Raw genomic sequence first — 14,863 nt, forward strand, 5'->3', positions numbered from 1 at the left:
GTTTGCTGATGATCGCCGCCGTGCGGTCTACGATGCCAAGAAGGTTATGGCGGACAGCTATTTGGAAGTATTGGTTTCTCTGAAGGAAAAATGGGAACAAAAGAAGGCGGCGGCTGATAGTGAGGCTCGTCTTTGGGAAGTTGTGGCCAACATAGATCTCCTGAAAGAGTTTATGAACAACAATCTCCTGGCTTCGGATGAGTTGCTGCGGCTTCAAGAAAAGGAGGTCGAGCTCGGATCCGAAGTTGATCTGATGGTGACCTCGGTTTCTCTATCGAGAAGCTCGACCTGCCCCAGATTTTGGAGGATCTGCCCGAGGATTTCTTTGCTAAGGTTCCTTCTGCAGCGGATGATACGGCGAAGTGCTCGGATGACCGGTTGGAGGACGGTGAATTTGGCATCAAAGAATAGATTTTTGGAAATTTTTCTTTTGTTTTGTGTTTTTTTTTGCTTTATAAATATTCCTTTTATTTAATTAAGAAGGGATCGTAGGTCCCGATTTGTTTGTCGCCACTTTATGTTTCGTGCGAGGCTGACCTTTTGGGGGCATGTGTCGATTTTTGTAAATAATCCTATCGACAGTTTTGATGTAACAAAAGATTTTGTTTATTAGTTTTGTAGCGCTTGTTAGCGGAGTTGGCCGCGACCGAGGACTTGACCATGGTCCAGGTTTTTGGTCAACTGTGAATTTTATGCGATTTCCTGATATGAGAAATTTGTTGTGCTCGAACGTCTAGGGATTGTATTTGCTAAGATGTTGGATTCTGTTTTGTTACAAATTAGTGAAAGGAAACAGTCTTTGACATTATCGAGCTGCTGTTCCACGAGTGTTGCGGTGTGGCTACTTTGAGTTTTGTTGGTGGGAGGAGACTGAACTCGTGTCGTGAGTTGCCTACGTACCCTCGTCGAGAGATCAAGTCATAACGTAGTTCGATTATTTCCCTGAGGACAGGGTCGGTTGTTCGATTGTTCGTGTACGTAGGTACGTCTATTTGTTAGCTTTGGTTGTGATTAAGGTTGTTGTTCGATGACCTTAAAGCTGGCGAGGTAGCATGTCCTATAGTTCTTCTAGCTTCCTCTGATAGTTTCGATACCTTTTGGCGTTGGGAACTTCAGGCATTGGTGATATGTCGAAGGAACTGCCTTCATGCTGTATAGCCAAGGTCTACCAAGGATTGCATTGAATGGGGCTAGACGGTCTATCACGATGAATTCTACGATTTTTCTGACTTCTCCGGCGGTTACCACGAGCTCGATTGATCCGAGAGAGTAGGTGGTCTCTCCTGCGAAGCCAATGAGAGGAGTTTGCTCTTGTTTTAGGAGTGCTTTGGTGAATCCCATTTTCTTAAATGCTTCGTAGAAGATGACGTCGGCCGAGCTTCCGGTGTCGATCATTACTCGGGATAGTTTGCAGCCACCGACGTTGTTTCGAATCACGAGACCATCGTCGTGTGGTTTATCGAGGTCTGCGGTTTCGTTGAAGGTGATTTCGTGATCAGGACCTTTTAAAGGGTTCTCTAATTCCTACATTGTTCTCAGCTCTCTTCTGGTATGCTTTAGTTGAGTTGACTGAGTTGCAGAACTTCGAGCCTCCATAAATGAAATCGATCCTTTTCCTACCCTCGTTATGGGTCGGGAAGTTCCATCTCTTAATCGGTGCTGGTTGGTAATGTCTCTGCCCTCCAGACAGATTGCGATTGATGGTCTGCATTCAGTCTTTTTTATGAATCGGTTTTCCAAGAGCTCGCGAATGTTGTTCATTTTATTCTTTCGCTTGAAGTTGGAAAATCTCATGCTAGGAGGTCTTGTGTTTTAGTTGTACTTCATGACCTGGGGAGGAGTGTTGTCCTCGTCGGTTTTTTCTAGTGTGCGGATTGCTACCGTGATCTCGAAACAGATTTTTCCTTCGGTTTGGCTCTTGATTTCGTCAGTTGCTTTGCTGTTCTGCCCCCATAAAATCATGCCGACTCTTTTCTTCGGAGCCGGAGGTGGAGAGCTTGGTGATTCCTGCTCGATGTCCCTACCCCTTTTGTTCGTTGGGACCTTGGTTTTTTGGTTCGATTTCGGAGTTACTGGTTCCTCTTCTTCTCCTGCTTCTTCGTTAGTTTTCTTATTTTTGTTTTGATTGCGAAGTGCTGCTCGGCATTCCTCGGTTGACTGGCCCTTACGATCGGGGAAGGCGCAGTATTTGCTGAGGTCGTATGTTGATGATTTCTGCGGCGAGTTATTTATTGGGTAGGAGTGTTGTCCCTTGGTGGTTGGTTCTTTGGAGGTAGGCGGCTTTTTAGACGCATTATTCTTGTTCACACTGTATTGTTCCTTTAATGCTGCGACCTCCTCTTCGTGGGTGGCGAAGTACGAGGCTCTGTGTAAGGCGTCGTCCAGTGATACAGGTGTTCGAACTGCCAGTTCTTCCTTAAACTTGGATGAGAACCAAACTCTATTCTTTAATGCTGCTAGGGTGACGAATTCGTTTGGGTGCGAAATCTTGGCCTTGATCTCTCAGAACTTGTTTATGTACGCTCTTAATGGTTCGAAAGGTGCTTGTTTGAGATTCCAAAGGTCTGCTTCGGTAACTTTGGTCTCTATGAAGACTGAGTATTGTTTCAGGAATGTTGACACCAACTGGGTGAAGTTGTCTATAGAATTTTCTTCTAGTCCGGCAAACCATTCTAGTGCGGCTCCAGTGAGATTTTCGGCGAAGAAACGGCAGTACCCAGCTTCTTTTTCGTCGTCGGTGAGGTGCGCTCTCGATATTGCTAGGCGAAAGGATCGCACATGGGCTTTTGGGTCTGTGCTTCCAGCGTACTCTGGGAATTTTAATTTTTCCACGTGATGTAGTCTTACGATGGCGATTATGTTTGTAAACGGGGTCGTTCTTGTTTCTTCAATGACCATATCGATGTCTGGGGCTGAGTTCGTTGCCATGTGCAAAATTGTGTGTATTCTTTTGAGCTCGGCATCGTTCTTTTCAATATAGTTCTGGATGGTTCCGTTTTCGCTCGGGGTTCCCAAATCTTCCCTTTGAGGGTCCACATTGATGGGATCGCGGGGGTCGTGTCTTTGGGTTCGTTCGGCTAGGTTATCGAGCCCTGTCTGATGGAAGGTCCTCGTCGCAGATGGAGTTCTATTTTTGGGGATGGAATGGTTCAGATGCGAAGCTCGCGTCCTTAACTCTTCTTGCCTTTCTGTTGATCCGTTATGGAATTGGACCGGTGCTTCGTGGTCGATGGAGTTCGGTTTCGATTTCGTCCAATCCACTGTAACTTAAACTTCGGTGGGCGATGCCCTGCGGTTGGGACCGTTCTGAATTCTCTCCTGTGTATCGTCCGGATCGGGCGCTGGGGATTTCTGGAGTGCCAAACAGTCTAGTACTTTGTATGTTGGACGTCGCCCTCAATGGGTCGAGAGGTGCTTGGTTTCTTTCTCGAGCATTCGCGGCTCGGTATTCTGCGAGTTCCTTTTCGGCTTGATCTAGCCTATTAGCAAGGGTTTGGTTGGTTGTCCTTTGACCTCGAATCTCGTTGATTAGGGTAGTCATCATTCCTCGGAGTTTGGTCAGCTCCCCTCGGGTTTGGGCTAGATGAGTTGGTGAAATCGGTCTGGATTGAGATCGAGTTGGATCGTCGGAGGGTGGTCTGTTTCCGGGATGGTTCCAAACCCGAGCTCCAGTTTACTCTGGAATTGTCGTCTGGCTGATTGGAGGAGATCTATCTTGACTCGAAGTCCCGATCGGAGGGATTCGTTGCATCAGGGCTGTTCCGGTCGCATCTGTGGTTCCCGTTGATCCAACCTCGGTTACTCCGGCTGGCAGGTTGGATCCGACAGGGTCGATGTCTTTGATTCCCGAAGGAGTGGTTCCTGTCGTTTAGTTGGGGTCCATAGTCGCGCTTAGGAAACTTAGATCAGTTTCTTAGCAAAGATATTTTTCGTTTATCTTCCCCACAGTCGGCGCCAAAATGTAGAACCTAAATTCTACAGAAAGTATTTGATAGTGATCGGAGTTGATCTAGAGAAGATAAATGATGTGGGCAACGATATCTTTAGAACACAACGATGTTAAATAATTTATAGTAGGCGAAAATATACTTTATTGATAACTGGGATCGAATACAATGAGTTGAACTAGATCGAATGATACACACAAGTTCGATCAAGAAAAAATCTAAAAGTGGGAAGACAATAAGATTGATATGAATGTAAGGCTATCTCTAGGGTTTTCAATGTCTCCTCCTGCTTGCTTCTTCTCCTTCCATTATAGCGAGTCGACTCTGAGATCTCCGTGCCAGCTCCGTGATCTCAGCTTCTTGTTACGCGATCATTGCGACCTCTGTGACTCCTTCTTCGAGCTCGATTCTGGTTGTGGGCCTCGGCATGTCTCGGCCCATGTCTCTGGTCGGGGGCCATTTCGGTCTTGACCAAAATTGGGTCCAACAAGAAGTCTGTGGCGAATTTGATACATATTCTCCAGTAACGAGAATAACATCAATAAGACTGATGATAGCAATCGCAAACTTAAGAGACTTAGAAATCCATAAAATAGATGTAAAATTCGCTTTTCTAAATGGTGATTTAGAAGAGGAAATTTACATGAAACAACCTGAAGATTTCGTCATTCCTGGACAGGAAGACAAAGTATGCCGACTTGTTAAGTCACTTTATGGACTTATACAAGCTCCTAAATAATGGCACGAAAAATTTAACAATTCAATAATGTCAAATGGTTTCAAAATAAATTAATGTGACAAATGCATATACTATAAAACTACCAAAAATGCGTATGTTTTGCTATGTCTATATGTAGATGATATGCTCATTATTGGAAGCAATAAAGACATTATCAATCAAACAAAGAACATGCTCAAAAGGAAATTTGAGATGAAAGACTTGGGATTAGTAGATTCTCGGGGTTAAAGTCACAAGAAATTCAAACAGAATTATCTTAAACTAATCTCATTATGCTCAAAAAATATTAGAGAAATTTAAAAATTTCTCTAATAGTATGGCAAAAACTCCGTTAGATCCATAAATGCACTTGACAAAGAATTCAGGTGAAGCGGTTTCACAAACAAGTATGCACGCGTGATCAGAAGTCTCATGTACTTAAATAATTGTACCTTACCAGATCTAGCGCATGCAGTAAACGTACTTAGTCGATATACAAATAATCCATGTCATACACATTGGAAAGCTATAACGAGAGTACTCAATTACTTGCGCTACACCAAAGATTTTGGACTTCACTATGGTAAAGAACCAATAGTTTTAGAAGGATGCAGTGATGCTAACTGGATATCATATTCTAAAAACTCAAAATCCACAAGTGGATATGTATTTATACTAGGAGAAGCAACAATATCATGGAAATCTACCAAACAAACAGTGTTAGCCAGATCCACCATGGAATCTGAGTTCATAGTCTTACACAAAGCAGTTGAAGAAGATGAATGGCTTAGAAATTTTTTGGAAGATATTCCTATGTGGGAGAAAACTGTGCCAGCTATACGCATACTTTGTGATAGTCAATCAGCTATAGCTTGGGCTCAGAATAATCTCTACAATGGTAAATCTCGTCACATCAGAAAACGACATAAAACTATTAGACAACTTATCTCAACTGGTGTAATCACAATAGACTAAATCAAATCGGCTGACAACCTAGCAGATCCATTTACTAAAGGTTTGCCACAAGTTGTTGTTGCTAAATCATCAAAAGGAATGGGTTTTAAGCCTATAACGATTGAGGATGCTTGATTGCAACCCTTCCTATCATGACTAGAGATCCCAAGACGAAGGTTCAAAGGGAAAACAAAATCAAACATAATCTAACCAAAGCACTTTGAGACAGAGTAGTCTCCTCCCAGCTCCTAAGATGATAGAAGTGCTAACGAATGTGAGAAGGATAAACATAGACTTTTAATGATTCTATAGCTTCTAATGCAAAATATTACTCAATACTTTTCATGGTCAATCACCTAATGAGTGTGAAATGGGGCCATTTCTAGGAGAATGAATGCAATACTATATTTTCTAAGTTCACTCATGAAAACCCGGAATAGTTCAGGGCCAAAATGAACACAATAGAGAACTAAGTTCTACGAGAAAATGAAGCTGCGTTATGCATGTTGTCTCGGTCTATATAAAACACCGGTTGGTTCAAGATATCATGTTCACTTTCTATTAAAGTAAACCCAATTGATATTAACTATGAGTGGTTCAAAGCTTAAAAATGGCACCAACTCAAAAACAATGAATTTTTCGCAAACACTCTCGATAAGTCTGTCTAGTCTAGTCAGGATTAGAATAAGTTTCATGATTAGAGTCTATCGAGTCTGCATATGTTTAGAAGAGTCATTTCTATTCATGTAGTGATTTTTGGATCAAGAAAAGCCGTGGGCTTTTATTAAAATGTGAATTCAAAATGACAACGGCCCATATGATATATATGAATTAAATGAAATGGAAAGAGTGGGAGAGTCCCACATCGGCCAGGGAGGAAATGGAGTAGTATATATATGCTTCTCTATTATCATGGCTTAAACAACTTCAGGAGAGAGGATAGCCACCCCCACGCGCGCGCCACCGCCGTCGTTCGGCCGGCTCGGCTCGTTGTGGTCATGGGCATGGGCTTGGATATTGGGTCTTGGTGGAGGGCCTCCGGCTCAATATGATTATTTTTGGACCAAGTTAAGCTCAAGGTTTTGCCATTCAATTCGGGAAAAAACAGCATGCAATTTCATTTAAAAGGACAAGTAGTTTGTCTAGAAAATAAAAATGTCATGCATTTTATCCTCTCGAAATTTTTAAACGAGATAAGAGAGAGTCTTGGGGAATAAGTGTTCGAAACTCAACTTCCCGGGATCGCCGCACGATTTCCGCCAATGTGCGCACACGCTGCATCAGTTACGGAAAGTGGCTCGTCTTCTCCTCTTTAAAAACTCGTCTCCTCCTTCATTTCTCATTAAGTTTTTACGCAACAAAAATCAGCAAATCACCCAGCGTAAGTCTAGAGAGTGTTTTGTAGAAATATTAGTTTGTTAGGCCGTTCAGGAGTGAAGCGTGAATCGTCTGCCATGGTTGTATCATGTGACTTGATATTCGTACAGTTCCGTCTCACTAATGGAGCGAATATTCAGAGTTAAGGAAAGCGATTGTCTCGACTCCATGTCCATTTCTCAAAACGGTTTTCTTCTCGGTTTCTATCAGAATTTGACAATCGTTTCTTTCCTTAATATCGCTTTATATATTACTGTTATTTCAATTCGGTTTCTGCTTCTACATCCTCTTCATCAAAGGTGGTTCCACTACAAGAAAACAGCGGTATACTGAGGGAAAAAATCGTCGGTATGTCGTCGGAATAACGCTATTCCAAGGACATACCGACGAAACAAGTCGTCGGAAATATCTCCTCGGAAAATCATATTTCCTCGGAATTCCGTCGGATATTTCCGACGGAATTCCGAGGAAACAAAATTCCGAGGAAACTCCGAGGACACAGAGTTCGTCGGAAGGTTCCTCGGAATATACCGAGGGACGTCTTCCTCGGAATATTTCGATGGAATTCCGATGGACAAATCCTCGGAAGTTTCGACGAAATATTCCTCGGAATGTATATCGGAAAATTCCGAGGAACTTTTGTCCCTCGGAAAATTCCGAGGAACTTAAGTCCCTCGGAATATTCCGAGGAATTTAAGTTCCTCGGAAAATTCCGAGGAACATGTTTCCCTCGGAACTTTCCGAGGGACAAAAGTTCCTCGGAATTTTCCGAGGGACTTAAGTTCCTCGGAATTTTCCGAGGGTCTGCTTTCCCTCGGAATTTCGAAAAAATTAATTTTTTTTAAAAATTATTTTTATTTTTAAAAATTAAAAATTTTAAAATTTAAATTCGAAAATTTAAAATTAAAATTAAAATTGAATAAAACATAAAACATTAAAACATAGTAGATAATATTCAAAGTTAAATAAAACATTCAGAGTTTTTGGTAAAAAAAAAAAATTACTGGTCTGGAATGTTCGGGAACACCTCGTTCGGGTACATCCTCTTCATCATCTCCATCATCTGCTCGTTCAGCCTCTTCTGGGTCTCATAGCCCGCCTGTTGAGCTGCCATCTGGGTCTCCAACGCAGATATCCGATCATCCTTGTCCTTCAGCTGAGCCGTAAGAACTTCTGGATCAACATATGCCGGTGGTGCAGAAGAAGGAGCAGCCGACCGGGAGCGACGACCCAAACCGACCAAACGTCCCTTCTTCTTTGGAACCGACTGAAATATAAATAACCAAATTTAGATAATATAAATTGATGATAAAATAAAAGTCAAGAAATAATTAAATTGAACTTTAAAAAAAAAAAACTTACCGATTCAACGATTTCGTTGATTCGAACCCGGGACAAGTTGGTCGAGGCCGTCGAATCGTCATCATCGGTTTGAAGCTGAGACACTTCGTCATACACCTGAGTTTGGACCAGGTCGACCACGTCCCTCACAAAACCATCATCAATCTGGCCGGTCTTCTTGTTGGTATACGCCCTTTTCATAAGGGCGAGATCATCAACCGGGTCGCCCTCATTTTCTTCCGCCTTCAAAAAAAAAAATTAAACAAACATTAGAAATTTGAAAAAAATGCACAAAAAATAAAATTCTGAAACTTAAATAATTGAAGAAAAAGCGGTTGAACTTACCATGCGATCCGCCAGAGTGGCAATAGATTGAGCACCCAAGTTATGCTTGTAGATGCCCTTTCCTTTACGGTCGCTCCTGCGGTTGTTGGAGTTGGTGGAAGAAGTTTCTTTCGTCTCTTCTTTATCCCAATGCGCACACAACTCCTTCCAGACCGTGTCGTTCATCGACTTTGGGACCTTTTAATTTAAAAAAAAAAAGTTTAATAATTTAAAAAATAGTTTAATAAATTAAAAATTGTTAATAAATTAAAAACTACCTTGTTTACTTCCCACTTCTTCTTCCACTCGTACATCTGCTTCCCATAGTTGTCCATAACTTTATGGACAAAATGGTGATAGATAGAGAGCGTATCATCGGAATTCCAGTTGAATTCTTGCTGAAATAGTTTAAAAATAAGTTTTAATAAATAAAAAATAGTTTAATAATTTAAAAATAGTTTAATAATTAAAAAAATAGTTTTAATAATATTTAAAATGTCTAATAAATATAGAAAATAGTTTAATAATTACAAAAAATAGTTTTAATAATATTTAAAATGTCTAATAAATATAGAAAATAGTTTAATAATTACAAAAAATAGTTTTAATAAATAAAAAATATAAGTTAAAAATTTGAATACTTACCGCAAACTGACGAAACCACAGATGCTGCTTCTCGATAGGGAAGTGAGTGAAAGTCGGATGTCCCCTGTCGAGGGCCGAGTACATCATACGGTTGATCCATGCGCTGATCCCGTTCCCGGATCGGTTGAACCTAATAAAAAAAACAAATTATTAATAAAAAAACAGTTTAAATAAAAAATAGTTAAAAAAATAAAAGTTAAATTACCATGTTTGACCATGTCCATGTGGATACTCAGTGAGATAGGGAAGATGGTCACGACCGGGCTGTCGAACCAACTCCGCAACACTCATCACTCCCGGAGGACCCGGAGGAGCAGGAGCGGGTGCAGCAGCGGGAGCGGGAGCAGCAGGAGCGAGTAATGGAGAGGGAGATGTATGGTAGGAGCTGTGGGGCGAAACGGAATCCTGAACATGGCTGGACGAACCCCGAGACTGGCTCCCCATACCACCCCGGCTACGACGCTGGCGAGACCGGATCTGATCATCATTAGACCTGTAAATTAAAAAAAACAAATTTAAAAATTAGTTCTAATAATTTTAATTAAAAAAACAGTTTAAATAAAAAATAGTTTTTAATCACAAAAATATAAATAGTTTAATAATTAATAAAAAAAGTTTTAATAAATAAAAAATAGTTTAAAAATTTAAAAAATAGTTTAAATAAATCCCAAAAACATTTAATAATTACGAAAATTAGTTTTAAAAAATATTTAAAATGTTAAATAATTACGAAAAATAGTTTTTAAAAATATTTAAAATGTTAAATAATTACAAAAAATAGTTTATATTTAAAAAAAAAACTATTTATAACCACAAAAAAAGTTTTATAGATTTTAAAAATGTTTAATAAATATATAAATGAATTTAAAATGCAAAAAATAGATTTTATATACAAAAAACGTTTTCAATATATATATATAATTACAAATTCGATTTTTATAACCACAAAATTAATAGAAACTAAAAAAAAAATTCAAATCAAGTGAAATACATAATCAAACTCGATTTTACACAAATCTACCATTCACCCTAACAAAATCTATAAATCTCATTCCAAAATCATCAAATCTACTTAAAAACCATACAAATCTAACCTAAAAGAGTGGGATAGGGTTCTTACATGATTATGGGGGAGGATTAGGGGAGATTCGCCGGAAATCGCGAGAGAGAACGGTGGAGGCGCCGGAAATCGCGAGAGGGAGGGAAGGAGGCGCCGGAGAGAAAGAGAGAAATGGGGAAGAAGATCGGGCTCGCCCTAATATTATGAGGCATCCGACGGAAACTATCCGTCGGAATTTCCTCGGATATATTTTATATTTCCGTCGGAATTTCCTCGGAATTCTTTGATTCAATTTTCGCGAAATATTTGGCGGCTTGGTTTACCCCTATAAAATGATCATTTACCATCTGCTCAGTACCTACACCGTAATCTACATCCGTTCTAATTGGATCTTCTAATCTAACCGCTGGCTGAGGTTCGCTAGTACTACCATGTTCATAATCAGTTTCTCCATGATGATACCAAATTTTGTAACTTCGTGTAAACCCACTCAAATATAGATGAGTCCAAACATCCCATTGTTTAATAACTTTTTTATTTTTACAATTAGAGCAAGGACATCTTAACATACCTGTTTTTGCTTCCGGTTGTCGGTGAACTAACCCCATGAATTCGGTTATACCTTGTTGGTATTCTTCCGTAAGCAATCTCGTGTTCGGATCCAAATGAGGTCGATCGATCCAAGAACGAAAATAATTTGAAGAAGACATGTTTTTTATGAATCAAATTCGTGTGTAAAGAAAGTGAGAGGGAGGATGAAGATATGGAGTGAATGAAGAGGAAGAGGGGTGCTTGTATTTATAGTTGAAATCCTGTCGACGGTCCGAGGAAATTCCGACGGAATTCCGATGCAAACGGCTAGTTCGTCGGAATTTCCTCGGAATTTTTAAAATCCCCCAACGGCTCTCCAACGGCTCTCTAACGTCTATAATATTTCCTCGGAATTCATCGGTTTTTTCCGAGGAATACTAGTTTCCTCGGTATTCCGTCGGAATATTCCGACGAGATGAATTATCCTCGGAATTCCGTCGGAATATTCCAAGGAAATTCCGAGGAAGCCAAATTTTGTGTTTCCTCGGAATTGCCTCGGAAATTCCTCGGTATATTCCGAGGAATTCATTTTCCGTCGGAACGTCCGTCAGAATACCGCTGTTTTCTTGTAGTGTTCCTGCACATAAAATAGAGCCCCTAACCGTTGCTGAGCTGAACCAGTATGTCGTTACAGCAGATTCTCAGGTATAACCTCCTTTAAAAACTGGATATGCCGTGCTTTTGGTTTTAATTGTTATTTTCCTCTTCAGTGTGTCAGATTATTGAGTTTCTCTGTAAGGCCGAGGTGACAAGTATTCAGGCCGAAAAAGGGATGGTGTTACATTGGGTGCTCCAAATGCACAAAAAAACTCCAGCGTGAAGTTTCTTCTTTCTCTTGCCTCTTCTATGATAACTGATAAACCAAAGGCTGTGGTTGTCCTGAGGTAAATCTTGTGAAATTTTCTTTTTCCAAATGTTTAAGTATAGTTGGTATTTGGTTCATGAACAGTAATTGACTTAACTATCCATTGTCAGTGACAGACCAGACGTATGATGTTGTCTTTGTGGCCATCGATCAGAGATTGCTAGGTGAACCAACATTCAAGCTGCTGAAGCTGCTCAGATTTTGGTAAGACCTCCGATGAATCACATAAAATTAGCTTATGCTAATCATTTTTTGGTCGGTTTAACTGTATCCCGTATCATAACCGAGCACGAGAGGGCACACTTACCAGCCTTTGTTAATGATGTGAGTACCTTATATTTTGTTTTAGCGTACAAGTATCCCAACTTTACACTCACATCATTCCGTTTTTAACAGGTGGATGACAATGCCAGGAGACAAGACAGAAGCATCAAATATCCCTCCTGGTGACAACGGGCCAGGACTCGTGCGGAGTTAGAAGATGGTATGACATCAGAACTCGGTGAGGAGACCATTGACAACAACCAGCCATCCTCATCTGTTGTCACTAATGTCAACGGTCCAGCTGCTAGCAATCAGAAAAATATAGCCAGTTAGAATTTGAAGAAGAAGGCACGTCGGAGATAGGCCGGCATGGATTAAACAATGAAAAATTCCCTAAGATAACTATTTTTAAGTTTTTGTCACAATAACTTTAAAAAGACTATTTGAGAGAATTGCCCTTAAACAATTCCCCACCACTTTTGCTTATCAAAAATATTGCTTTGGCATCTTTCTATTTTAATTTAAACTCTTTTTTTTTTGCAACAAACGGCTATTCTATTACTCAAACATGAGGTGGCCTGGGTAACCAGACCGGGATAGAACATAATTTCCATCGCAATCAGGTCTTTGCAATCTGTTCCAAAATTTTGGCAGTTTGAATGCTGAAACATAATTTCCATTGTCCGTTTCAAAGCTTCCAGTTCCGAGTGTAGTGCAATTTAAACTCTTTGTTAGGGTGGATGTTTTCATTATTATGCAATTTTTTCCATTTCTTTTTAATTTAATTTTAACTATTTGTTGCAGTGATTGTCTACACTATTTAAATCTCACAACCGAATTTGTGTGGAATAACCATTTAACTCTCTCTCTTTATTAATCATTTTCTTGAATAACCGAATTTGCATATAAATCAAATCATGAAAATTCATAAGAAGTTAGCAACAAAAATCTGTGTTAAAGTTTAAAAAAAAAATTCCAAAACCATTAATATAGGAAACATATTTACCATGTTCCGCAACAGCTGTGTTACTCTACAAAAATCAGAAATGTTTAAAAAGCTGACCATGCTGCGTTAGCTTAAAAAGTTGCACTAACCAACTACCGTATTTAAAAAATTGTTATAAAGCATCAGTGCGTCGTTTTAGATCATTCACACGTTTACCAAATTTCTTTGTGATTTACTTTAGGTAAAACCACTTATAAGGTAGCTCTGTTTCAGCACTAACTAACCTCCAGAATATATAATCACCATCACTTTTGTAAGCCAGCAGCAGCGGGGGAGACAATATGATCTACCAAATTCTGACGAGATTGGTGGTCTTTTAGTTGGTGACTTCTCAGAAAATTCAGCTGGTAAAGATATTGTAGTAGAGTTTAAATCATCAAAGTTTCAGATTTGAAATTTAAATTTATGGTTCGGCATATCGTGTTCTGCTTAATCTTTGCCGCCAAGTGTGTGGACATCTTCTCAGTTATTTTGCAGGTTTTAATTTAAAATTTTTTTGGTTTGTTTTTACATTCTTATAACTTACTGCTGAATAAAAATATGTTTATTAAAATTGATTCAAGAATGTCAGGAGCCGCCTTTCAATGAGGACATGCCGAGGTTGCAGATAGAGACTTTTACTATACTCTTGAGGATATTCTGTCTGAAGAGATCAAGTCGAAAGAGAGTGTGACTTGGTCTGTGCATAGACCAAACACTATCTTCGGCTTCTCTCCGTATAGCTTGATGAACATTGTGGGGACTCTCTGCGTCTAGGCAGCCATCTGCAAGCACGAAGGGTATAAATTGTTTTTTTTTTCAGGAGCAAGGAGGCGTGGGAAGGTTTCACGACGGCGTCAGACGCTGATCTGATCGCTGAGCAGCAGATTTGGGCTGCGGTTGATCCTTACGCCAAGAACTAAGCATTTAACTGTAGCAACGCTGATGTTTTCAAGTGGAAACATCTTGGGGAAGATTATTGCTGAGCAGTTTGGGATCTGAGGAGTATGGATTCAAGGAAGGGAAAAATGTGGGGTTGGTAGAGATGATGAAAGGGAAAGAGAGGGTTTGGAAGGAGATGGTGAAGGTCATTTGCAGGAGAAGAAGCTTGATGAGGTTGGTGTGTGGTGTGGTGGTTTGCTGATGTTGTGCTTGGTGTTGAAGGAATGATTGATAGTATGAATAAGAGCAAAGAGTATGGATTTCTTGGTTTCAGGAACTCCAACAACTCTTTTATCTCTTGGATTGATAAGTACAAGGCTTTCAAGATTGTGCCTTGATTCATCTTCTACATAACATACGCTTTGATGTTACTCTGTTTCTTTGTTTCATTTCTATGTTTCTATCAAAATCTCAGTTCTTTGTTGGTTTCTATGTTTTTCTTTTCCTTATGTTCTCATCACCACATGTAAATTATTTTAGATCAAAGTTAATGTTATGTTCTTGTATGGCATGTGAGCTACTTGGGTTTAGTCCAGCAGCAGCAGATCCCAAGGGTTGAATAAGTTTGAGTGCAGTTTGCGACAAGATGAAACGATTAGACATGTAGGTTTAACAACAACATATGAGGGGAAACTAATGATAGACAAGAACTGAGAGATAATCTTGGGAAAAAGGAAGAAAGAGAAGAAAAAAAATTAGAGGCTGACATTAAGGCTGTTTAATATGGTAAAACCGAACCGTACCGAACCGAACCGAACCGAAATAGACAATATGGTTTGGTTTTGGTATATACCATATAAACCGAATGGATATAATTTTATAAAAACCGTAGGATTTGGATATGGTTTGG

The 14,863-nt window shown here is 39.8% G+C and overlaps 1 protein-coding gene and 1 pseudogene across 1 annotated transcript; one reads left to right on the top strand and one right to left on the bottom strand.

Moving 5' to 3' along the window:
* Positions 1-1,812: 1,812 nt before the first annotated feature.
* LOC125576880 lies at positions 1,813-2,928 on the bottom strand. The gene is made up of 2 exons (XM_048737391.1): positions 2,578-2,928; positions 1,813-2,421 (listed from the first exon to the last, which is right to left on the bottom strand). Exons 1-2 carry the CDS (start codon positions 2,926-2,928, stop codon positions 1,813-1,815), a joined length of 960 nt encoding a protein of 319 aa, XP_048593348.1.
* Positions 2,929-13,497: 10,569 nt separating this feature from the next.
* LOC106369811 lies at positions 13,498-14,513 on the top strand (annotated as a pseudogene).
* Positions 14,514-14,863: the final 350 nt, after the last annotated feature.

This window comes from Brassica napus, chromosome A8 (assembly GCF_020379485.1).
Source record: "Brassica napus cultivar Da-Ae chromosome A8, Da-Ae, whole genome shotgun sequence".
NCBI classification, from domain to species: Eukaryota; Viridiplantae; Streptophyta; class Magnoliopsida; order Brassicales; family Brassicaceae; genus Brassica; species Brassica napus.